This window comes from Gymnoscopelus braueri, assembly GCF_963280865.1.
Source record: "Gymnoscopelus braueri genome assembly, chromosome: 15".
Classification (NCBI taxonomy): domain Eukaryota; kingdom Metazoa; phylum Chordata; class Actinopteri; order Myctophiformes; family Myctophidae; genus Gymnoscopelus; species Gymnoscopelus braueri.
Genome location: NC_137620.1, coordinates 11938887 through 11966770, shown reverse-complemented (window position 1 = coordinate 11966770; position 27884 = coordinate 11938887). Strand labels below are relative to the sequence as shown.

Below are 27884 nucleotides of genomic sequence, written 5' to 3'. Positions count from 1 at the left end.
GTGTGGGTGTGTGTGTGTGTGTGTGTGTGTGTGTGTGTGTGTGGGTGTGTGGGTGTGGGTGGGTGGGTGGGTGTGTGCTTGAGCGTCTTACTTACAGGAAATGGCGCTCTTCAGCCAACAAGAAGCAGAAGGGTCTATATGTCAAACCACACAGTGCTTAATCAGTCAGTTTCAGTCAGTCAGTTTGTCAAGATGAAATATGCATCAATAACATGTGAGTACTTTATTTCAATCTTATTTTAGTTGACTTTACCCATTAAACTTCATTTAGTTGAGGCAGAGCAGAGAGCTTTGCACTCATTAAGACAGAAATCCCAATTGTCTTTGCAAACAAGGTTATTAAAGTGCTGGAGAGATGGTTTAGTGTTTTTATCTGAGCAAATGAAAGCTCAGGCTGAAAATGAATAAACAAAAAATGACTGGTTCTGAGGTTTAGATGCAAAGTCAATCAATATTTTAATGCAGATGAGTGTTAACAAAGTTAGGAAACATATTTGAAGGTTAGATTCTATTGTTTTTCCTCAGTTGCAGGCTGCAGCAGTGATATTGCAGCACTTTTTAAACCTCTCTCTCTCTCTCTCTCTCTCTCTCTCTCTCTCTCTCTCTCTCTCTCCACACAGTGGTGTATCTCCTCGCCTGCTGTGGACCTGCTCAAACAGACGGTGAGACAACTACAATGCATTGCATTATGGGCACGGCAGTGTTGGATAATAGTTTAGTGCAGCGATTCTCAAACATTTTCATGTAAAGGACGCCCAAACTGATATGTATTTGGCCACAGGCCCCCATCAGAAAAGATTTGTGCATAAGAGAAGATTTGTCAAGGTTTTCCGATTTCTTAAAAAAAAATGCAGATCTACAACCTCACAACATGTTGCAGATCTTTTCAAATAGCCCAATACTGTAGGGCTTTGAGTGTTTAACTGTTCCTCATTTTGTCGGGGATCCCCTGGAACCCCCCCCAAGGACCCCCGTGGGTCGCACTTTGAGAACAATTGGTTTAGAGAAGGGATCCAACCATCCAACCTGTTAGCACACAATGAACATTAATGTGGGGTTTTTCAAACCACCGCAATCCACCTCAACAATTTTCCTCTTCTTTTTTTTTACCCCTTTTTCTCCCCAATTTAATCGTTAAGCCAATTAATTCCCCCACACACACACATTTGTGTGTTGTCACCGCTGTTGGATCCTACTGACTCACCTGCCGGTGAGGAGCCCCCACCGGGAGGGTGTAGACCAGAGTCTTCGTCCTACTCCTCCCACCCAACACTCCCTTCTGACAGTGTAGGAATACATGAAGTGGTATCACCCTCCCCCGAACACAGGCCAGTTGTGTTCGTATTCACCTTATCCCTGGCCATGCCCACCGTTTCCGCTCTAATGTAGGGGTGTAGGGGGGGTGCTCTAATGTAGGGGTGTAGGGGGGTGCTCTAATGTAGGGGTGTAGGGGGTGCTCTAATGTAGGGGTGTAGGGGGTGCTCTAATGTAGGGGTGTAGGGGGGTGCTCTAATGTAGGGGTTTAGGGGGGTGCTCTAATGTAGGGGTGTAGGGGGGTGCTCTAATGTAGGGGTGTAGGGGGGTGCTCTAATGTAGGGGTGTAGGGGGGTGCTCTAATGTAGGGGGGGATTAGGGTTTCCTGTGTTTACCAGTGTTGCCATGTCTGCTTATTATAAGCAACTTTGCGCTTGTTTTTCTGTAAAGTCACTTGTAAATATGTGTAGTTGCGAGTTGCCCAAAAAAGCACTTTTTTGGGCATACTTCCTAATATGGTTTAAACCAGTGGTTCACACACTTTCTTCAGGTCAAGTACAGTCCATATTATCATTGTACATAGTTAGAACAGGCAATCTTTTTGATACAACCCTGAAACAGGGAAGTGAGAACAGAACACTTTTGTGGTCTCTTCACATGATGCATGGTTACCTGTTTTATTGTAGTTGCTATGGCAACACTTGTGGTTACTGTGTAGTGGTTATCATTCCTCATTCCCTCATATTTGTATCTTCATGTAGATGGATGGAGTGGGACAGTGTGGCCTGCTCAGGGCCGTGTAAGTCGTGGGTTGCAGCCTTGCAACATTTAGCGGCATTTGTGGCGTTTGTGGCGCCCCATTTGTGGCGTTTGTGGCGCGCATTTGTGGCGCCCCCTATGGACAGAAGTAAAAGGCCCCTCAACATGCAATGTTAAATTAGTGGTTGATTGGATGATGCTCATGAACTGCAACCTTTGAGTGTAATGTATCATAATATGTTGCATTGTTGTATAGCCTACTTGTAGGCAGCAATGTAGTATTTCTGAAAATAAGTACTTAGATAATGTAGGAATGCAGAATGTTATTTACAATTGTGAATTATGACAGAGACGTTGGTGGTTCATAATAATGATGCCAGACCAGTGAATGGCTGAGCTGATGGCAGCTGCGCTCAGCTGAAAAATGTGATGGCATGTGTATCCTTAGTGTATTACTATGACATGATAATACATACATGCAGAATACAGCTAATAGGGGTTTTGTTAGATGTGTCTTTGCGACGATTGGATAAGTTCTCTATAAATAAAGAGCATTGACACACATTTGGCATCTGCACACACAGAATATAACTTGGATGATGAGGCAGAGTAACACATTCATGACAGATTACACCCCTTAGAGGTGCATATGACTTGCAACTTCATTGTACACGAGTGGAGATGACGCTTACTTTTGCCCTTTTTTGTGTACATAATACTAATACTAATGCCTGCACGATTAAGCCTAAGGTTGTAACGTACTGTAAAACAATGTTACCATTTTTTGTTGTTGTCCAGAACCGCCGATCTGACCATTATGCCCATACAGTACATAGGCATATAGACATCAGTTTGGGATAATGACTTCAGTCGTGCACCTAAAAAACATGACAACGATGATGAACAGACTTCCACAGATGAAGACGTTACAGACAGTCAGATTGATGTTGTTCTTTCATCTAATGTTCATGTTATTACTTACAGTCACAGAAAGCAGCTTACATCTGATCACAACACATAATGTCTACAGCTACAATGTATATATCTCTCTCATCCCTCTGTTCTTTCTTTCTTTTTCTCTGCCTTCCAGTGTCTGTGAGAGTCAGTCCTGACAGATCCCAGTTCTTTCAACATGAGTCCATCTCACTGAGCTGTGAGGAAGAAGGAAAGGCTGTGCAGGAGTGGTCTGTGAAGAGACAGACTGGTGAGAGGGTGAACGGAACCTGCAACTATGAATGGGGCATTACAGAAGGTATGTGTGTGCGTGTGTGTGTCTGTGTGTGCGTGTGTGTGTGTGTGTGTGTGTGTGTGTGTGTCTCTGTGTGTGTGTGTGTGTGTGTGTGTGTGTGTGTGTGTGTGTGTGTGTGTGTGTGTGTGTGTGTGTGTGTGTGTGTGTGTGTGTGTGTGTGTGTGTGTGTGTGTGTAGCAGCATATGCTGAATACTGTATATCGATGGCCAAAATGCAAAACCTCCTATGTGCAAATTTCATGATTTTCAGATTTCACTGTGGATGAGGACTATAGGCTATGCTGCACATGCTCAGTCTGTCTGCAAGATAGTCCCGCCCCTCATTTTGTCAGAAAAAGTCATTTGACTAAAACCTCCTATCTTGTTCAGTGCCAATTAGTGCTAAAATGTTGAAGCGCAAAGCCTCTTATCTGCACCAGAACTAGTTGAGCAGCAGACAGAGCTGAAACTTGGGAATTTTATGTTATGTAGACCGTCTAAATGTCTTTCAGTTTGTAGTCATCTATTATTTTCAAAATAAAAAAGTGTCTTCCCCCCTTACTAGTTAAGTATTTGTTAGTAAGTCTGTCAAGTTAATTGCATTGCCTTGTTGATTGCTAATGATTAGTGTCAGGTGGTGACACTTTTATCACACCAAGAGTGTGAGTTGATAAAAAAAATGATGGTAATACTTGATACAGTACTGTAGAATGTCTTGATCTCAAAATGAGCATAAAAAAAGCATTATTTAACAAAAATAATGTTTGTTTGTAAGCCTAACTATTTCTAGGTAAAAACCTCCTATGTGCATCTATGTAGATAGGAGGTCATTTTTAGGTATAGATAGGAGGTTTTGGCATTGAACATTTTGAACTTGTTGTTTAGAGGTTGTCATTGCTGCTTAAATGTGAATGTCATTGTCGTGATTTTGTATTAATTGCAGATCAAAATCACACGTGAACACCGTGGCAGCCAACAACCCTGTGAAAATATTGTGGTGTGTCGGTTGGGGGGTATGAGGGTATGGGGGTGGGATGGGGTTTGGAGTTATAGGGTGTGGGAGGCGTGGGTGGTGGTTGGGGGGGTATGGGGTGGGGGGTGCATGAGGGTTTGGGTGGGTGGAGTTTGGGGGTTGTGGTGTGCTGGTTGGGGGCATGGGGACCGGGGGTTCTGGGAGTGGGGGTAATGGGTTGGGTGGGATTTGGGGGTGGGATGGGGTTTTGAGTTATGCTACCCCCCAGCTGGCAGTTGGGGGGTATGGGGTTTGTGGGAGTGGGGGAGTATTGCAGGTGGTGGAGTTGGGGGGGTAGAGGGTATGGGGGGGATTATGTTGAGGGGGACATAGGCCAGTTTGGCCGGATCATACAGGATAGGGTCTTTGTGATGCGAAAGTGTGGTCTAGCCAACACCAACACAGGACTCCTGAAGTGGGATGGGGTTTTGAGTTAGGGAGGTGGAGAGGTTTGGGCTGGCAGTTGGGGGGGGGGTGTGGGAGTGGGGGAGTATTGCAGTAGGTGGAGTTGGGGGGTATAGGGTATGGGGGGGATTATGTTGAGGGGGGCATAGGCCAGTTAGGCCGGATCACACAGGATAGGGTCTTTGCGATGCGAGAGTGTGGTCTAGCCAACACCAACTCGGGACCCCTGAAGTGGGATGGGGTTTTGAGTTATGGAGGTGGAGAGGTGTGGGCTGGCAGTTGGGGGGGGGGTGGTTGTGGGAGTGGGGGAGTATTGCAGGTGGTGGAGTTGTGGGTAGAGGGTATGGGGGGGATTATGTTGAGGGGGGAATGGGTCAGTTAGGCCGGATCATATAGAATAGGGTCTTTGCGATGTGTGAGTGTGGTCTAGCCAACACCAACTTGGGACTCCTGAATTGCTGCCCTCTACACTCTCCTATCTAGCATCAGGGTCGAAGAGCCGAAGTGCATCTACGTAGGTGGTGCACTTCTTGTCTCTCCTGGCTTTGCCCTGGGTTGGCTCTCATAGTGTTAGTTTGTATGGGTCCCTGACGCAGTGCCCTGCCTCATCCTTCTCTCTCTGAATTTGTCTGTGACCCATGGTAGGTTCCGGTAGAGGACCACATTTCTGATGTGGTCCGTCCATGTGACTCCTAGTGCCATTCATAGCATTCTTGTGTAGACTCCATCCAAGGCCCTTTCCTGTTGTGCTGTGACGGTCCATGTCTCAGCCCCATACAGCAGTACTGACTCCACTGTAGCTATACGAACAGCCGCCTCTTGAGGTCTTCTCCCATGTCTGATTTCCACACTCTCCTCATCCCATGCAAGGCATTCCAGTCAAGTGCTTCAGGTCCTGTTCCATTGAAGCAGTCCAGGCCCAGGTTATTAGAAGTCCTGGACTGCCTCGAGTAGCTTGTCTGCATCATCTGAACCATCTTCTCAGGAACTCCATAGGCCCGGAGAATGTTCATCAGATTCCCCCGGTGGATGGTGCCAAAAGCCTTTTGGAAGTCATGAAGGTGATCACCACTGAAAGATTCCACTCCTTACTCCTTCCAGTATCCTCCTCAGCACCAGTATCTGCCCGAGTTTCTCATTACAGGGTCTAAGATGGGTCTAAGACGGTTGAGGATCTTCCTGTCTTGGCAACTTGTGAGCTCAGGCTAATGCCTTGGTGAGTTCGCCTGACTTTGGTACTGGATCGATGATCATTTTGCTCCACAGCTTCGGCAGCTTGCTAAACGTGTGTGCTTGATAAAATCCAACACCACCTCGTCTATGGGCACATACATCAGAACCTCTGCTGTCACTCCATCTTCCCCGCAGCTCTTGCCTCACTTGATAGTAGCCTTGGCCCTCTGGTACTCATCCATGGTGAACCGTCTGGTTTGGGAAGGTCATGGAAGACAGGAGCATCGGATCATCCTCTTCTTCGGTTGAAGGAGGATTTCCTAGGAGTGTCTTGAAGTGCTGGTACCATGTTTCAACTCGTTCCTCTGCGATTTCTCCCCAGATCTTGGAAGTCTGAGAAGAGCTTCTGCCAGAAATGTCATTGATGAGCTTCCAGCTCTTGCCATGTTTCTGGTTAACATGCACCTCTTTAATGTCCCTGATCTTTTGGGTCAGCTCCCGTTGTTCCAGTTGCATATGTAGCCCCCACAGTCATAGTAGCCAGAACCGGCGTGCAAAAGACCTGCCAATCGGGCTCAGCCCTATTGGCATGACTGGTAACACGTCGGACTGGCGAGTGGGAGCCTCGGGTTCAATCCCAGCTCACTGCACTTCACTACAATCTGGTGTAGTCGGCAGGACGAGGAGCGTAATATCCTTGCGTGAGGAACATGAGGGACGTCGTGCACGGTGGTCCGCGGCGTGAAGTGTGAAGCGCGAGGACGCGCTCCAAAGATCACAGTCATAGTAGCCAGAACCGGCGTGCAAAAGACCTGCCAATTGGGCTCAGCCCTATTGGCATGACTGGTAACACGTCAGACTGGCGAGTGGGAGCCTCGGGTTCAATCCCAGCTCACTGCACTTCACTACACATACACTTGATATAGCTCCTCCTTCCTCCGCTTATATTCCTCCCTCAGACCCTCTCCTTTTTGGTCAGCGACAAAGTCCCTGTGTGCTGCTCTCATCTCCTCCCTGGCTGTGGTGATTCTAGGGTCAAGGCATCCGTCTTTCCTCCTTGCTTATAGGCTCTTTAAGACATTCAATGATCTTACATACTATTCCACTATCCACACCGGACACAAGGTTGGTGATCCAGTTGTATGAGTTAGGGGAGTTGGAGGGCATGAGGGTTTAGGTGGGTGGGGTTTGGGGGGTGTGTTGTGCTGGTTGGGGGGAATGGGGGTTGTGGGAGTGGGGGGGTATTTCAGGTGGTGGAGTTGAGGGTATAGGGGGGATTATGTCGAGGGGTGCCTGGGCCAGTTGTTTTGTAGTCCACCTAATTGTTGTTGTTTTTGGAAAAAAGCGTATACAGTCTACTAACCATTTCATCCATTGAAAATGCGCTAGCGTATACCCACAACCACGCGCATCTCATGCAGGGAATGATTGTTGTATACCTCAGAAAACAAACCTAGACCACACCACTGATGCAACTGTTTGCAGCTGTAAATGTATGTATTTACAGCCTGTACTATTTATCATTATTTAGTTATGCAATCACTTAACATCACAGTGCAAAAGCTCCTATCTGCAGAATTATCCAGGAAAAGTGGGGAAAAACCTCCTATCTGCATTTGCAATATGAGATCAGTGTAATTAACATATAATATTGTAATATAATCCAGAAATCCAGAAACTGTGAATTATGTGATGGGTATCATAAACAAATAGCATTGTGCAAAAAAGATACAACATTTTGTAGTTTTCTTTTTCATTTTCCCAACAATGTGAATTTTTCAGATAGGAGGTTTTGCGTTTTGGCCATCGATATGGAGCTATAGTAGATAGATAGATAGATAGATAGATAGATAGATAGATAGATAGATAGATAGATAGATAGATAGATAGATAGATATTTGTTTCCTTTTAGTGGGTGTGGTAGAATGGTTAGTGCACATGCCTTTGCCCGTGTTAGGGGGAGGGAAGCCGGGCGGGGAGGATGATATTTGTCACTGTACTGTATTCCTACGGGCTGGGGCGGTCAGCAGGGAGTGGGATGAAGGCAGTGACAACACACAGAAATGTGCGTGGGGAGGACTTAATTGGCATCACAACTAAATTGTGTTTTTTCCTCCAGTGACCTTTCACATAAATATTGCAAGGTTCCTAACTGAAATCCCTTTTTCTTTTCATTGTGATTCGTTGAAGGAGAGTCCTGCATCACAAGCCTGTATCAGCTGGACGGTGGAGTTTATTGGTGTGAGTCCAAGGCAGGAGGACTCAGCCGGTCCATCCACATTAAGATCTCTGGTACAGTCAAAATACATCAACATAATCAATATATTGTAGTGGGCAGACACAATCCACATACTATCATTGCTAACGAAGATATTCAATAGATTCATGCCCAGTCAATAGGTAAATATGCAGTGGTGGAAAATAACAATTAAGTACAAATTTGGGGTACTTTTACTTTGCTGGAGTATTTCCAATTCCCAGTACTTTTACTTCTACTCCACTACATCTCAGAGCCAAATATTGTACATTTACTTCACTACAATTATTTGAAAACTTTAGTTACTAGTTACCTTGTAGATTTAGATTTTTATTACAAAACATACATTAACCACTGCAGCTCTATTTAAACTTTGGCTATTTGAACATAGCAGATCTACAAGCTTACAACGAATCGCATAGCGACGCGTTGTGAGCTTGTAGATCTGCAATTTTATGATTATGATTCATACACTGTCAATGAATAAGTCCTGTATTTTCCTAGGTCTTATCCCCTCCCTCCACCGTGGCCCCGAAATTTTCAGCCGCCTTTACAGCGCAGATAACTGGCTGCGCAATTTCTGCCATTTCTGGAAGGTCCCTTCACTTTACCGTGATCTATTACACCCCAACGAAAAAGGCAGAAAAGTCCTGGCAAGCAACATCTCTCATCACCTTTCAACCGAATGACGCCAGTTAACTCCCACTCCGCCCATACCCACTCACCAAGTTTACATTACACCGATTCCCGTTCACATTTCCCGCATATTTTCAGCCACTATTGTACCACTGCCTAGCACTAGAAGAGCTAATCTCAGAAATACTATAACACTCACTCCATCTCACCAGTCACACCAACTCCCAAAACCCCAGGGTCCTAGGACTATTAAAATGGCTTTATTAAACGCCCGCTCCATCACCCAAACATCATTCCTCCTGAACAATTTTTTCACAGCAAATAGCCTGGACATCTTCTGCATCACAGAAACATGGCAAAGGTCAGAGGAATATATCTCACTTATAGAACTGTGCCCACCGAACTGTTCTTTTACCTGCTCCTCCAGGCCCGCAGGGTCAAACGTTGGAGGTGGCTTGGCAATAATACAGAGGGACTGTTTTCCATCTAGAATGGTGAGCTCTGGTAGCTATAGCTCTTTTGAAATTCTAATCACCAAAGTAGGGCGCACCAATCCTTTTTATTGTATTTTAATTTATCGGCCCCCTGGTTTTAGCAGCTCTTTTATCTCTGAATTTAGTGACCTTTTAACCTCCATCATTAAGTTTGAGAGATTTTTATTGCTTGGCGATTTTAATTATCACATAAATAAGAGTACAGATCTTTCTGCAGCCAATTTCCTCAGCATCACTGAATCTTTTAATCTTGTACAACATGTCACGGGTGCTACGCACAACAAGGGAAACACGCTGGATCTTGTTTTTAGTTTTGGTTTAGATGTAGACAACATTATTGCCGAGGACATGCTCTTCACAGACCATAAATCACTAATTTTTAACATAATCTTTTAACCCTGATTGTGTAGCCGGAACGCGAGTAAAGCACTCACGCATGTTAAATGGCCTCTCAGCTGAAAGGTTCTCTGCTGCTTTTGACACCAGTCTAGTACCATCCTCCCTTGTCAATGCAGAATTTTTAGACATTGATATCGACATTTTAGTACACTCCTTTAACTTACACTGCTCAGAAATCTTAGATGTTGTTGCTCCTTTTAAATCTTGCACTGTTAGCACTTTAAATAAAACTCCCTGGCTAAATGAGGATATTCGTTGCCTCCGTCGTGAATGCAGAAGCATGGAGCGCCGGTGGAAGGCCTCTAAACTTGAGGTCCACCGCTTGCAACTTAAATCACTTTTAATTGATTTTAACTCTATGGTTAAAGCTGCGAGAACTGCCTTTTTTGCTAAACTCATTTTATCCAGTAAACGTAACCCCAAAGTCCTCTTCGACACTATCAATAACATTGTCAGTCCACCAACACCCGACCCTCCTGTTTTCTCTGTCAATGATTGCAATAACTTCATTAACTTTTTCGTGAACAAGGTTGTCAATATCAGGGCAGGTATAACCCCCGCTACTCCCACCCCTCATATTGGCCCCAACCACCAGTCAATCCTGAACCACTTTGCACCCATTTCCCTCCATCAGTTAACCAAGCTTATGAGCACCATGAAAATGTCCTCCAGCCCAGTTGATGTGATTCCAACTACTCTTTTAAAGGATGTTTTTAGCTCTCTATTTTTAACATTATTAACCTGTCACTGTTTTTAGGCCATGTCCCCTCCTATTTTAAGACAGCCATTGTAACGCCACTTTTAAAAAAGCACGGATTAGATCCTGCACTACATACAAACTACCGGCCTATTTCTAAGCTTCCATTTATCTCCAAGATGTTAGAGAAAATTGTTGCTAACCAACTTTTAACAGTTTTAAATTCTCACAACATTTTAGATAAGTTTCAATCTGGTTTTAGACAAATGCATTCCACTGAGACAGCTCTTCTTAAAGTGACCAATGACCTTTTAATGTCATCTGACGTAGGAAAATGTTCTATCCTGGTGCTACTTGATATGAGTGCTGCTTTTGATACAATCGATCACAATGTTTTAATAGATAGGCTCAGGGATCAGATAGGGGTCACGGGGACCGCCCTTGACTGGTTTGCCTCCTACCTGACAGGTAGACGGTTCTCAGTTGCTGTGGGCCCACATGTGTCAGACTCTGTTCCCCTTTCATGTGGTGTCCCCCAGGGCTCAGTCCTTGGACCAACCTTATTTGCACTTTATATGCTACCACTAGGACACATTATCAGTACTTTTAAAGGCATGTCCTACCATTTTTATGCAGATGATATCCAATTGTACTATTCTTTAAATACAAAGAGCCCTGCTGATTTTAATTTTAACATTTTATTAGAGTGCATGTCTGCCATTAAGACCTGGATGTCAAACAATTTCCTCCAGCTAAACGAAGCAAAGACTGAGCTGCTTATTGTTGCTCCTGACATTATCGTTCCCAAGGTGGTTGATGCTCTTGGTTCCCTCAGAGACAAAGTGCGCCCCAACCTCAGAAACCTCGGGGTTATTTTCGATCAATCTATGCATCTAGACACTCACGTCAAATCAGTCACCCGGACATGTTTCTTCCACCTTAGGAACATAGCAAAACTTAGGTCAATTGTCTCCCTCCCAGAACTTGAAACGATTACACACGCATTTGTCTCCTCACGGTTGGATTACTGCAACTCACTATTCACCTGCCTAAATAAATCAAACATGAACCGCCTCCAGCAAATTCAGAATGCTGCTGCCAGACTGCTGACCAGGTCCAGCAGAAGGTGCCACATCACCCCAGTCCTGGCCTCATTACACTGGCTTCCTGTACACTTTAGGGTCCATTTCAAGGTCCTGGTGCTCACCTACAGAGCTTTGCATGATCAGGCCCCGAAATACATAACCGACCTGGTCCCACGTTATGTGCCAGGGAGGGCCCTTAGGTCTGCTGAAGAGGGTCTGTTAATAGTGCCCAACACTAATCTAGTTACAAAAGGTGACAGAGCCTTTCGGGCTGTAGCTGCCAAGCTGTGGAATGCTCTTCCACTTGCCTTGAGAACTGCACTTTCTGTTGACATTTTTAAACACAATCTTAAAACGCTATTATTTGAACAAGCTTTTACAAATGTTACTTGATTGTATATGTTGTATCATTATTTGCTGTATACTTGAGTTTATTGTACAGGCCTTTTACTGCTCTACTTATTTTAATACCCTGTTTTGTTTTTAATCTCTATGTATGTGAAGCACTTTGTGAGCCATCTCTGTGAGAAGTGCTATATAAATAAAATGTACTTACTTACTTACTTAATATGTTACAGAAGTACAATAGCACAGAGCAACATGGCTACTGTAAATGGAACCTGTTACCTTTCATTGATGGTTGTAATTAGGTTCAGCTGCTATTTAGCCAGGTCTTTATGAACAACATGAAGTTTACAAAGTAACAACGGAGGCAGAGCTATCGAATTGATGCTTGCAGGTAACCCATTCCACATAAATAGGCACGATTATTACATAATCGTCTAATCGCAATTATTTTAGATCATCGCAATTGTTTTGTCATAATCGTCAAAACATTTTTTGTATAAAATTAAATGTCAGCAATTTCTTCGTATATTTCAGTTATTTGACATATCTTCCCTGTACAATTTTTTATCACACACACACACACACACACACACACACACACACACACACACACACACACACACACACACACACACACACACACACACACACACACACACACACACACACACAGGGGGCGCATCCACTTTCTCACCTGCTGCAGCAGCGGGGGGAGGAGGAGACAGCTCTTTCCGAATATCCAGCACGGTATTTGATTCATTAGAAATTGCACCGTTCAGCTTGTTAGTGCAGCCACAGCTGTGTATTTGAAATTATACCTCTCTGTTGTTGTATAGTTTTTCACCCTATAGCAATTTAATGTGAATTACTTTGATGACAACTGCATGTGTCAACTAGGTTGTGGAGCCACCAACACATGTTCATAACATGTTCATAACTCCACTTGCTGTTGGTTCTAGATGTTCAAAACTCAACCTGCTGTTGGTTCTATGTGTAGATGTGATCCTGGAGAGTCCTATACTTCCTGTGACAAGGGGAAGTGATGTCACACTCCACTGCCTGTCCAAGACAACTGGTAATCCATCCTCTGACCTCCCAGCTGATTTCTATAAAGATGGATCCCTCATCAGGACTGGGTCTACAGGACAGATGACCATCCACAGTGTTAACAAGTCTGATGAAGGATTCTACAAGTGTCACATCTCTGACCTTGGAGAGTCACCAGAGAGCTGGATGGATGTGAGAGGTGAGTCTTTATTAAAAAAAAACATGATTTGACCATTAACTATAATTATTAACATAAAGTTAAACCAGTGTTTGGATACTGAAAGCCTTTGTTCTTTTTACAGATTCATCTTTCACCCCACCTCCAACCTCTGAGTCTGCCTCCCTCATGTCTCTGCCCCATCTGATGATGAAGCTACTGGTGCTCAGTCTTTACGTGGTGTCAACCTTCCTCTACATCTCCATAGTGAGAGCCAGAGCTAGAGGTGAGAGAAACATGTTATATACAGTCGGGTCAGTGGTTGTGACCATTCTCACATTTAATTCATGCGCGGGTGATACATGTGGTCATTAGTTGTAGTTGCGAAAGCAAACGGGAGTGTACTGAAGTTCCCTCAGCCCTATAGCTGAATTCCAACACCCAAAATCTCGCTCACTCGCTCACTCCCACTCCAGCTTGACCCGGAAATAGTCTGGGCACAATTGTTCATTTGCTTTTTGGAGGAGGCGAGTGGAGTCGAGTGGAGGAGCCGAGTCGGCTCCCCGAGTCGGCTCTCCGAGTCCGCATGGAGCGAGTGTACATGAAGTGTACGCTCGACCCCTCTCCACAGCTCCTCGCGGAAGACTTTCGCATCACGTGTACACGTTTTTTTTCCCCCTTCTCCCATGACGTAAACATGGTCCTCCTCCACGTGGCCACACAAACACTGCTTGAAACCCGACACCATGCCGAAAACACATGCCGAAATGACGCTGGAGTGTGTTCCGATCCTGTGAGGCCAACGGGTCGACCACTCCGTCTTCGCATTTAATCCTCTCCTCCTCGCAGGGTGAGTGGAGGACGCGAGGAGAGTGAGCGAGTGACCGAGTTTGGGGGATTGGAATTCAGCTTATGTTCCCTCAGCTCTATGTTCCCTCAGCCCTATGTCCCCCCATCCTAAATTAGACCCTATGTTCCCTCAGCCCTAGTTCCCACTTCCCAAAGTAGACCCTACAGTACAGTATGTTCCCTCAGCCCTATGTTCCCTCAGATGAGTACAAATGAGCTGATGTTTTTGCTCCTGTTTGTTTGTTCATTAACCTGTCTGTCTGTCTGTCTGTCTGTATCAGTTATCTTTTAGCAAGATATCTCAAAAAGTTATAGACAGATTATTACACAAAAACTGTAAAATCCACACGTACTAGTCCATCCATACACTGCGATGTGCACAGACAAACTATATGCAGACTTTTGGGTTATGTGCTCGGTATGTATAGTTAAGTTTTGGACAGTTTTTAATCTGCCATATTTAATCCTGTTGGCGTGTGTGTGTGACAACCCGATCATTTACAACCCGACGTGGAATTGTTGCCATCCACATCCATGAGAAGATGTTTACACTGTTTACGCTATTATTCCGACATATGCTTATAACACAACCTGGATTCGAACATTGCATGTGTCAGTCTGCGTGCTAGTGCTATGGAGATGATATCTAAAGCGCCGTCCCGCTCATAAAACAGTCCTTTATAAGTTTGCAGGCAGCGTCTGTCTGTCCTGGTGTTTTCTGGCGGTGTGGGTGTAAGATCCCATAGCGGGCTGTAACCATGACAACAGATCCCATAGCCCAAACTCTGAATCTCCGGTGTTTACACAAAAACGTTAATAAACAGCTTAAATTTGGGGGAAGTGAAAAACGGGCCACGTCACTGTCTGCATATGCTAATGGTCAATACCTGTGTGCAAGTTCAGATCAATTGCTCAACCCACTGAGGAGAAACATGCAGAACAGGATAGGATTAAAAGAGGGTGTGGCCAGTGGCGTAACGGAGGGGCAGCAAGTGCTGCGGTAAGGGGGGGCCACCAGCAGGCGGGGCCCCGCCTGCGCTGATACAAATATTTTTACAGCAAAAACAAATAAAAAGTTTATTTATATTGGTCAAATAGAACCGAATTAGACCCGAATTAGACCAAATTAGACCCGAAATATTTCGCGCACGCGCGCGGGGTTGTGCACCCGTGGGCCTCACCTGAAACTCCCGCGGGGAGGCCCCGCGATTCTGCGTTACGCCACTGGGTGTGGCAATGTCATGTCACAAAAAGTACAACATTTTGAAAACAGAGAAGTTAAACAATACAGACCCAGTCCAGTACATACTTTATATATAAGTTACAGAAATGAATGATAATGATTTATTGATATGCCCGAAGCATTTTTACAGTTTAACCCATTAAAAAGCCTGAGAGCAGAACCTACTGCAATACCAAGTCCACACTTCTGAGCGTGACTTGAATAATGTCCTATATTGTAAACCACAGTTCACACCCACATGTCTGATAAATGTGTCCATTTCCCTCTGCTGCTGTCTTTTATTAAAAGTGTTGCATAGGGAGTGCTGACGGTGCCATGTCATTATTAAGACGTCCCTTAACCCCCATGAATCCCCTAACCCCCTGCATGCCACACAGGTTACAGGTTACACTGCATGCCACACAGGTTACACTGCATGCTACACATGTTACACTGTTGTTATAAAGTTACATTATAAAGCACATTTGAATGGCCAGACAGACAAAAACAAACCTTTAAATGCAGTCCATTTATCATACAATAATAATAATAATATGAAAGTATTCTTTTTTCAGTGGAACATTTTCATACATTTGCTTCTAGTCTGCAGTTTTAGTGTGCACTATTGATACTGTACCAGCCATGCATGCCTCCTCCTACGTATCTTCTTGCTTCTGCATAGTGGGCGCGCGTGCACACACACACACACACACACACACACACACACACACACACACACACACACACACACACACACACACACACACACACACAAAGAACCACTTTTACTGCTATTTAGCACCATTTACAGTATATCTAGTGTGATATATGATCTACTGGTCCACAAATTTCAACATAAAGTTGATGATGAATTGAACACTTCTGTAACTGATTACAAAAAGATAAAATAAGAGAGAAGTGAGCAGTTTCCTCCCATAATGTAAAAAAAAGCAAGTAGTGTCAAAATATGAGATAGTTTCATAAGCCATGTGCAGTACAATACTGGTTTGTAAAACAGACCGTAGGGGTCTTGCCCTTTAGATTATCATGCTGGGGCCCTTTAATTTGTATTTATTTTATTGTATTTATTTGTATTAATTTGATTGACAGATGAGCTTTCACTACTTATTATTATTTGCTGGAATTAATATTCCCAGACTGACTTTTGTTTCCAGTCCACCCATGACATGAAGTTGGTTATAAAGTGTACCACTTCTTTAACTTAGTCATACTTCTCTTTTTTTAATCTTTTGTCTTCAGTTTTCTCCCACAAAGGGGAAAAAGCTGTTTCATAAGCCTGTGCAGTACCATATCTGTATGGTTTGCAAAACAGACCTACAATTTACTATTTACAATTTAGGCATTTAGGCATTTAGCAGATGCTCTTAATCCAGAGCGACTTATAAACAAGGTAAACACGTATATCATCCATATCCATAGAGACAGTGTAGTGCCTAAGTTATAGGATCAAAGGTCAACCAAGAACCTAGCATCAGTCTAAACAGTACAATATAAAAAATAAATGATCTGTACATTGAAACTATACAAACTATAGGAAATTACATGTCACACACACACACACACACACACACACACACACACACACACACACACACACACACACACACACACACACACACACACACACACACACACACACACACACCGCGTTTACGCATTATGGACAATGGCTTGTATTATTTATTTATTTTATTTAAATAATTCCAATCCAAGATTCCAACATAACTGCTGGAATCTAAACCATGGAAGTGACACTGGTTTACCTAGACCAAAGTATTTAATGAGAATGGGCCCTTACGGTTCCATTTGTACACTCTCTGAGTTAGCTTGAACAGTATTTAATATTTATTCACTCTGGTTGAATTCATTCTGATTAAAGAGTCCAAAGGAGATTACCATATGGCAGGCAGCATGTGTGTGTGTCTGATTATAAAGTGTACCACTTCTTTAACTTAGTCATACTTCTCTTTTTTTAATCTTTTGTCTTCAGTTTTCTCCCACAAAGGGGAAAATGCTGTTTCATAAGCCTGTGCAGTACCATATCTGTATGGTTTGCAAAACAGACCTACAATTTACTATTTACAATTTAGGCATTTAGGCATTTAGCAGATGCTCTTAATCCAGAGCGACTTATAAACAAGGTAAACACGTATATCATCCATATCCATAGAGACAGTGTAGTGCCTAAGTTATAGGATCAAAGGTCAACCAAGAACCTAGCATCAGTCTAAACAGTACAATATAAAAAATAAATGATCTGTACATTGAAACTATACAAACTATAGGAAATTACATTTCACACACACACACACACACACACACACACACACACACACACACACACACACACACACACACACACACACACACACACACACACACACACACACACACACACACACACACACACACACACACACACACCGCGTTTACGCGTTATGGACAATGGCTTGTATTATTTATTTGTTTTATTTAAATAATTCCGATCCAAGATTCCAACATAACTGCTGGAATCTAAACCATGGAAGTGACACTGGTTTACCTAGACCAAAATATTTAATGAGAATGGGCCCTTACGGTTCCATTTGTACACTCTCTGAGTTAGCTTGAACAGTATTTAATATTTATTCACTCTGGTTGAATTCATTCTGATTAAAGAGTCCAAAGGAGATTACCATATGGCAGGCAGCATGTGTGTGTGTCTGATTTGTAGCTTCTTCGTCGCATGGCGGTGTTGCACACCGAACATAGCAGATCTGCAAGCCCAGAATGCATTGCGGATGCAACGTGTTGTGGGTTTGTAGATCTGTGCTCGGTGTGTGACCGTTGTAGGACGAAGTATAAATTAGACATGAGATGCAGCAGCTGCAAGCGAGACAGGGAGAGAAAGGGTTTACTGCAAAACCTGAAAGATTATTTGTTTCAAACAGCTTTGTATCAAGCTACCCTCACCAACGTGTATAACAACAGCCAGTTTTTCCAAGTTGCAATGTGACATAGCTCTGTTTACACAATTCTATACCCCACCAACTGTATATAGTTTCCCCAGTTTATTTCTTAAATTGTTTTATTATATTTTTCACACTTGCGTTGGCAATGTAAACGTATGTTTTCTCATGCCAATAAAGCTCCTTTTAATTGAATTGAGAGAGACTTGCTTTGCCAAAAAGGTAGACCTATTTTTATCTCATGCCGATAAAGCTCCTTTGAAATAGATAGAATTGTTTAATTGTTTTAATTTTTATACATTTAGAGTAGCCAATTATGTTTTAACCCCTTTCTCTCCAATTTAGTCATTGCGACAATTGATTCCTCCCCACATACATTTCTGTGTTTCACTGCTGTTGAATCCTACTGACTCACCTGCCAGTGAGGAGCCCCCACCGGGGGGACTTAGAGCCTTCGTCCTACTCCTCCCGCCCAACATTCCCTGCTGACAGGTGCCACCCCAGCCTGTAGTACACGCAATGACCTATATCACCCTCCCCGCCCGGCTTCCCTCCCCCAAACACGTGCCAATTGTGTTCGTGTAGACTCGAGACAAAGCCAGATGGACCACGGTGGATTCGAACCCACAACCTCCGTGGTGGTGAGCAGGGACTTTACCACTGCGCCACCCGAGCGCTGAAATAGATTGAATTTATAAATAGTTTTTTTTTCTTTTTTTCTTAACTCATTCACTGCCAGGCTTATTTCAAGCTTGTTGATCCATATGCCACAGGCAGGAAAAATGGAAAAAAGTTATTTTTTTCTCCGTTTACATTTTAACATTGAAGTGGATGGAGCATTAACTTTTTGAAAATCGTTTTCTCCTAGTTCCTTTGAGATTAAAAAAAAAAAATTGCACTAATGGCACTGAAAACGGCCTTCAAAAGACGTCATTGGCACTCAATGAGTTCAGCTGGAAAGTGGATTTTAAACAAAGTAAGTTCAATCTGATAAATAAACAATGAAAGTGAAATATCTGGTGCCAACAGATTTTTCAGGTTAATGGTATAAACTCAGAACTGAACTTAAACTGAACTTATTAACTGGTTGTTCTCTTTCTCTCAATTCAATTAAAATGAACTTTATTGGCATGCGAAAACAGATGTTTACATTTGCCAAAGCAAGTCTCTCACTCTCTATCTCTTGCAAGCATTTTAATAACAGTTCGTATAGGATGACCATATTCTGAATTCCAAAAAGGACACTCTGCCTGTCTCGGAGATAAAAGATACTTAAACATTACAGCGATAAAACTAAACGTGTTACGTGTGGTAGGGGGATGGCTCAAATTTGTATTATAGTTATATTCTAATACTTGGGGCAGGAAAACGAGTATCACTTTTATTTAGCATTCATGTTGGAGTTAAGTTGGAATCTCTGATCGGAATGAGTTAAATCTGATGAATAAATACTGAAAGTTTCTTTTTTGTTTTTTCAGGTTAATGGTATAAACCCAGAAGATTTATTTGAGAAAACATACATTTAAACATTGCCAAAACAGGTCTCTCACTCTCTATCTCTTTAAGGCATTTTAATAACAGTTTATTCATAGACGTGTCACACATTACAAACATCAAAAGATAACGTTATATTCAAGCAAGAAAAATCCACAAATCCACCATGTTTTGGCAACGGCATTGTGTCGTGTTCTGGATTCATACCGAGTAGAAGGCTTTGAAAAAGTTGAAGTCAGGCTGACTCCCCACACCTCACATGAACACACTGCATGTTTTGAGTGGAACAATTCCCCATTTGAAAAATATATTAAATAAAGACACAAAGGTATAATGAACACAAATTGTCCACACTAGACTCATCCATTCGCAAACATATACCTATTCATCCCATCGCCCAAGCCCAAACAAAAAACTCACCAAAGGCTCGTCTCAATCTCTTTTTCAGAAAATGTATTAGCCAATATAAATTTCAAATGCATCAATGTCCATGCATTTTCAGAAAAATTGCCAATTGCATGTTAGATATGGCCGATTAGTAAACGCAAATACATGTTATGCATGTAATGCATGTTAAAATGCATGCATTAATGTCTCAAGGTAGCAGTGGGAAGCTTTTTAACCCTAGTGAGTTTCAGTGTCCCACACAACACGTGACAGGCACAAAAGACAAATGGAAACAATGACCGGAAAACAACTGTGTAATCACACCTTAACTTGTGTCCATCATACTGTTACTCATATACTGACAGGACTAGAGGTAAATATACAGGTCCAGGTCCTAGCATCTCTACCTGTTATAATCTTGTTTATAATCTTGTTTTATGAACCGATGTGCAAATATATTGTTGAATCAACAGAATAATCCATCGCCTCAGAGTCTCGGGGGCTCCAAACATTTGCGGTGCATCATACGAGCTGCATGGGGCGGCCCCTAACAGCCGTTGAGGCAGTAGGATGGAGGACAGTGACAACACTGAAATGTGTGGCGAGGAATTAATTGGCATGATCTGTTAACTAAAATCTCTCTCTCTCTCTCTCTCTCGCTCTCTCTCTCTGTCTCTCTTTGTCTCGCTCTCTCTCTCTCTCTCTCTCTCTCTCTCTCTCTCTCTCTCTCTCTCTCTCTCTCTCTCAGCTGCAGCCAATGTGAGGAAGAGAAGAGACGTCAATGATGTCATCATGGAGGTAGCTGTGTAGCCAATCAGAAGTGTTGAAGGAGATAGTTCAGCACACTGCTGCCTGTCACACAGTCCACTGTCTAGACCCTCCAGAAAAACGCGGGCAAAAATCCTTGATTATGCGGGCTAAAACTCTTGATTGACGAAATATGCGAGTTTTTTGCAATTTTATGCTGTGAAATTGCGGGAAGTTGCGAAATATGCGGAAAGTTGTGAAATATGCGGCAATATGCAAAATATGCGATATGCGGAAAAATGCGAAATATGTTAAAAGTTGCGAAATATGCAGCAATATGCGATGCAAATCGCATATTATGCGATGCGATGCGCATATTATGCGATGCGATGCAGCCTTTTTGAAAAAACGTTACCCCCGCATATTTTTGCGCCATTTTGCTGATTATGCGGTAAATTCTGCGATCACATAAACGCATTTTTCTGGAGGGTCTATTAAACTGTCTGATGGGTAGACGTGATTTCTTTTTTTGGGGGGGTGGGGTCTCCAGATGACAGTAAAGTGACAATTTAAGGACTTTTAAGACCTTTTTAATATATTTTTTAAGAGGCGTTGTGAGCTTGTAGATTGGCTATTTTCACAATATTCATCTATGGAACCGAGTCAACCTAAATATAATGCCTCAACTCCTACACTTCCAAGTGCTTGTCAGGGTGGGGGGTCCCCAGTTCAAATATGATTCTTTTGAGGGGTCATAGCCTGATAAGGTTGAAAACCACTGCTTTAAGCAGGAGAGGCCACACTCTCATCACTAACACCAAGCACATCTCTCTTATCTCTCTCTTATGACTTCCTGTCTTAGTTCTACATACATGAAGTAGCAATTCCCCTTAGTCTGGTTATGAATGCATCAACACAACAGGCTCACCTTCATATTTCTTGTAAAATATGGATGTTTTCATCTTCCCCAGGGTGTTTTCTGATCAGTTTCACACACTGTTGGTGACATTCACACGGTCAGCTCGATTTAACTGTTCAGTGTCCTCTTGTGCCCTCTGCTGGTTGAAAACTGCATGACACATGAACTGTGGAGGGAATGAGAACAAACTGATGAATATTATATGAATGACAGTATATGATGCTTGTGATGATGAAGATGAGGATGATGAGGATGATGATGATGATGATGATGATTGGTTAAATAAGTGAATGAAAGAGGAAGAATTCTTCATTTTATAATAATGTTTTGTTCAAATAAAGTGACACAATGTTTTCATTCTTTGTATCAACGGTTGGTGTCATTTTCAAGTTTGATTATAGCTACCGGTAACGCTTGCTATGCATGCCTTTTCTATAATGCATTATAAGCACACTTATTATTATAAAATCTAATAATCTTATAATGTATTCATGTATTATTCGCACGCACACACATCCCTGAAGGCTACCTATACCTCCCTATGCAGACAAATAACAACGACTTCCCATCCCTACACACATGTACCCCCCACCCACCCATACAATACACACATACACAAGAACAAAAATAGAGCAACACAAAACAACTACAACATGCACACACTGGGTTTCTCACGGTTTGTAAGTGCTGGGTGACTCTGCAGCAATTGCAATCCTTTTCTTTTGACTAAAGAGGAAAAAAGAATTCCCATCCTTTCCAAATTCTTATTTACCCTACATTTGAAAGAGACAAACTATACGCGTTAACACAACTGTACACAATTTAAAACTTTTTTGAAAATAGCAGATCTACGAACTCACAATACGTGGCATTGCTACAAGTTTTAAACTTGTAGATCTGCTATTTTCAAATAGCTAGTGTATAATATGGTTAAAGTGGTTACGGCGATGCTATATTAACACATTTTTCTGGAACCCCCCTAAAACCCTCTCAAGGTAGTGTAGAAGGTCCACACATGAACATTGTGGACTTGACTCTTACAAATAGACTTAATAAACTAAACTAGCAATAGACAATGATGTTTGTCAATATGGCTCAATATGCACCTGTTTCACGAAAGCGGAATTACATTATCCTGATCCTGCTGCTGTCTGCTACTCATGTAGCAGCTACATGACGGTCAGCCTGGTTGGGTTTGCAACTCCACAATAAACACAAACGTATGCACAACATGAAAAGGAGTGTGTGAGTGTTTGTGATCTGACAGCTTCTACTGCTGTTTTGAACTTGCTTTTTCTGCCCATAGATCTGGAGGGCCCTTATTACATGGAGTACTCAGCCCCTCTAAAGTTAAGTCTCATAGAACCACTGAGGGGATAAACACTTAAAAGGTATCATGATGATTTCTTTCTTGAAAGATCTCCTAAATGAATGTTTAGGAGATGTATGTTTCTTCAGTTTCTCAGTAGGATCTTTCATTGGCATGAATGATTAAGACCTTTGACTATACAACAAGAAAAGCAGAGTTAATAAAAGTGAATTAAAAAACATTATACAATCAGTTAACAATCAGTTTCCCCCCGTATGATTAATGCAATGTATTGTGGTTCATAGATTAAAAACCTTAAACATGCCATTGTGACTCAGGTCAATCTAGTAGGCCTACATGTCAGTAATGTCAACACCCCTGCATTTGCTGTTGGAAATCTGCCCTAAACATGATGTACTGTGTGAAAGCCAAGGCGAGTGCTTTACTTGAGCCGTGTGGTTTTAACACCTTTGTGTTACAAAGGAAAGCAAAGGGACCTTAAGTGACTCTATATACCCTGACATTGTGGTCAGGTTAGTTTCCAGAAGCAGCTCACATTCTTGTAATTGTGCATTTGTGTGTAATACATCTACACTGTTGTACAGTATATATACAATGGTTGGTTCTTGCGGTATTTCTCTGTATCTCTGCTTCATGGAACAAGTGTCACATGCCTCATACTAAAAGCGTGACAGAGTTTTGTGGTCAGCAGGATGGATGGGTGGGTGCTTTGTTACCACACTTATGACTGACTGAGTCTGGTTGTTAGTGTGTGTGTGTGTGTGTGTGTGTGTGTGTGTGTGTGTGTGTGTGTGTGTGTGTGTGTGTGTGTGTGTGTGTGTGTGTGTGTGTGTGTGTGTGTGTGTGTGTGTGTGTGTGTGTGTGTGTGTGTGTGTGTGTGTGTGTGTGTGTTGGGTATTCTGTGCAAGTGCCGGTGGCTTTCCTTCTGACCTGTTTCACGAAACCTGGATTAGGGAACCAGCTATCCTGGCTTAAATTATCCAGGATCAGCCATGAATCGGTTTCACGAAAGCTGAGTTATCTCGGCAGATTAACTTAGCCAGTAAACCTGGATATGTTTATCCATGACTCGGTTTCACGAAAGAAAATTGAAGCAATCCTACCTTAGTTACCATGGAAATTTAGCTGTGAAGTTAGCCTGGTCCGGAACAGGCTAACAGCCAAGCTTTATTAATCCAGTGCCTTGTTCTTCAAGTTTTGTGAAATAGCTGTTAGTCCAATGACTCCAATCGTAAACCAATGAGTTTTTCCACACTTATTCAATTCTTATGCGAAAATCGAAGATCTACAAGCCCGAAAAAAGAATTGTCTTATGAACCCCGAACCCCTGTGTACCCCCGGCCCCCCGGCCCCCCATGTACCCCGGACCTCCGTGGACCCCCATGGACCCCTGGCTCACATTCGTGCCCCCCCCCGGGGGCACGTATGTGAGCTGGGGGGCACATGGGGGGGGGCACGTGTGTGAGCTGTCAACAGGTGTTGACTGATTGATTGGCAGACAGCTGTCAATCAGTGACTGTCAAGAATCTTACTCTCTCTGCTCTTTGGATACCTAAATAAATGTATGTAGAGTGTACATGGAAAAACAAGATAGCAGAAAAAAATGTGTGATATGTTTTATTTTATTTTATTTTCCAGAAGCGATTATTTTACAATGGTCTCAAACATTCAGAAATAATGTTTGTTCATGAGCTGCTCCAGCCGGCTCCATCCGCTGCAATGTAATTCACCAAACTTCCGGTGCGAGTTTTGCCACCAGTGAGTGTCACGTCATATATCTAGAGAACGGACAGACTTTATGTCCTTTCCTTTCAAAAGATTCCTTGGTTTAACGATCCTGGCTCGACAAAGCCGCTCCTTCTCAGCCCGGCTTGGCGTTCGTGGAACTGAATAAACCAGGCTGAACAGCGCAGGCTTGTCAAACCTGGATTTGCCTTTTAAACCAGGATAATTGAATTCCGCTTTCTTGAAACAGGTGCATATTGAGCCATGTTGACAAACATCATTGTCTATTGCTAGTTTAGTTTATTAAGTCTATTTGTAAGAGTCAAGTCCACAATGTTCATGTGTGGACCTTCTACACTACCTTGAGAGGGTTTTAGGGGGGTTCCAGAAAAATGTGTTAATATAGCATCGCCGTAACCACTTTAACCATATTATACACTAGCTATTTGAAAATAGCAGATCTACAAGTTTAAAACTTGTAGCAATGCCACGTATTGTGAGTTCGTAGATCTGCTATTTTCAAAAAACTCATCGAACATTGAGAGGTTTTTATTTTCAAATTGTGTACAGTTGTGTTAACGCCTATGATTTGTCTCTTTCAAATGTAGGGTAAATAAGAATTTGGACAGGATGGGAATTCTTTTTTCCTCTTTAGTAAAAAAAAAGGATTGCAATTGCTGCAGAGTCACCCAGCACTTACAAACCGTGAGAAACCCAGTGTGTGCATGTTGTAGTTGTTTTGTGCTGCTCTATTTTCGTTCTTGTGTATGTGTGTATTGTATGGGTGGGTGGGGGGTACATGTGTGTAGGGATGGGAAGTCGTTGTTATTTGTCTGCATAGCCAGGGAGGTATAGGTAGCCTTTAGGGATGTGTGTGTGTGCGAATAATACATGAATACATTATAAGATTATTATATTTTATAATAATAAGTGTGCTTATAATGCATTATAGAAAAGGCATGCATAGCAAGCGTTACCGGTAGCTATAATCAAACTTGAAAATGACACCAACCGTTGATACAAAGAATGAAAACATTGTGTCACTTTATTTGAACAAAACATTATTATAAAATTAAGAATTCTTCCTCTTTCATTCACTTATTTAACCAATCATCATCATCATCCTCATCTTCATCATCATCATCACATGTGAAGATGGCTACTTTGCTGTCCAGCTCAATATGAACTTTAACTCCTGGCAGTGATTCAGTTGGTTCATTAAAGACATCATCATAATGTATTGACAAGCTGCTGCTAGTTTAATGTCTCTGTGTTGAACCTATAGATGACAACTGGGGTTTATGATTGCTTCTCACTATCTTAATGTTCAGTTTGTCTGTTTTTACCCTCACAACACAGTGAACACACTGCATGAATACTCACTAATGTGCGTAGTAATTATAGTAGAAAATGCATTGAATTATTTGCTGTTCCGCGATGGCAGCAACTTTGACCATGTGTACTGTAGGGCAAAGGTCACCACTACATGCAGTGCCTGTTACCAAGGCACTGACATTACAACTGGAGTTGATCCTTGATCGCAGCACGGTGGCTGCTCACTGTACTGCTCCTTAGGATGGGTTAAATGCAGAGGAATAATTACCCTAAAGTGACAGTAAAGTCACATGAAATTAAATGTCTTTGCCTGTGCACGGTTGTATTTGCAGAACACACATCACACCCTGTATCTTGTCTGGGTGCTCATGCCAGGGTGTAGCTCACTGCTGTCTATCTGTGGTAAACACATTCTCCAGTTACCCGTCCTGTGTCACTTCATTGCTTTTGTCCTAATATCTGTCATCTCTGCATCACACTCTTGCGATGCGAGAGTGCAGACGAGCCAACATCAAGGGACTCTTTGCTCTGCAGTGTTGGTAACACCGCTGTCATGCAGCAGTGTGCCTACATGTAGTAGGTGGTGGTGGGCCTCTTTCCCCTCCTAGCTGTGCCTTGGGTTGGCTCGCACACTACCAAGCACCACTCTATGTCTTAGTAGTAGTTCTCTAATACTCACATGAAGTAGTTCTGTAATTTCTGGTTACAAATCATGGATGGATTATGGACCGGACCAATGGTGCCAGAACCCAGGGGCTGTGATGCCGAAAAACTATTTAATCGTAATGTAAAAATGAATATTTACCATTTATCATTTAGGCATTTAGCAGACGCTGTTATCCAGAGCGACTTACATTAAGCAAGGCAAACGCATATCAAATGCAGAGACAGTATAGTGCCTCAGTAAACAAGGATCACAGCTAAACCAAGAGCTTATGTGGACCCCTCTGCCTATACAGTACAAGGTCTCTACTCCCCCTCCTATACACGAATCCACGGAACGCTGCCCTGTAGGTGGCGCCGCCATTGCTGCGGTGTCAAACTCAGTCAGCTGCTGCTGCGGTTCTGTCCGGCTGTTGACGTTACTCTTTACCTGCTTGGCTGTTGGAGCAGCCATAAACTACACAGGTTCATCCTGATTTTCTGTACATCTTTGTAAAGTTAGTGTTAGTAAAAAGCAGGTAAAAGAGTAACGTGAGCAGTCAGTGACTGCAGCTGACTGACACCGCGCAGCAGCAGCTGATCGAGTCTGACACCGCGGCAATGGCGGCGCCACCTACAGGGCAGCGCTCCGTGGATTCGTGTATAGAATATGCCCATTTTGACTAACATGGCTAATGTCTGACTAACAGTTTTTTTATATATATATATCCTGTTGTTTTTAAATGCAAATACATATCATGTATATACTGTGGGTTAGAGACATACAGATCCTGTGTAAATCCTGTATGATAAAATGTCTACAGGAGCTTTCTTGACCCACACATGCCTTACCACTCGACTAGTGTGTTTGCATGCCAACCAGATTGCCCATTCTTAGCGTATGGGGGTCCCTAAGAAAATTGGCCATGAGTTTTAATAAAAAGGCTGACCTTCATATTGCTTGTAAACATATGGAGGTTTTCATCTTCAGGGTGTTTTGTGATCAGAGGCACACACTGGTTGGTGACATTCACACAGTCAGCTTGATTTAACTGTTAAACTTTAGTGTCTTCTTGTGCCCTCTGCTGGTTGAAAACGGCATGACACATGCACTGTGGAGATAGGTGATGCACTGATGCAAATTAATTTATTATGACAGTTTATGATGCTTGTGATGATGATGACGATGACGATGATGATGATGATGATGATGATGATGATGATGATGATGATGATGCAATGCCATGTGGTGTGGTGTGAGAGAGTGCAGACTAGCCAACACCAACTCGGGACTCCTGGATCGCTGCCCTCCAC

The 27884-nt window shown here is 42.7% G+C and overlaps 1 protein-coding gene across 1 annotated transcript; it reads left to right on the top strand.

Annotated features, from left to right (window-relative positions):
- Positions 1-192: 192 nt before the first annotated feature.
- On the top strand, positions 193-21018 carry LOC308101948 (uncharacterized protein; the record flags this gene model as incomplete). Its single annotated transcript, XM_080451501.1, has 7 exons — positions 193-214; positions 621-662; positions 3104-3265; positions 8022-8123; positions 12745-12993; positions 13097-13237; positions 20621-21018. 7 exons carry the CDS (start codon positions 193-195, stop codon positions 20680-20682), a joined length of 780 nt encoding a protein of 259 aa, XP_080307627.1. The 3' UTR covers positions 20683-21018.
- Positions 21019-27884: the final 6866 nt, after the last annotated feature.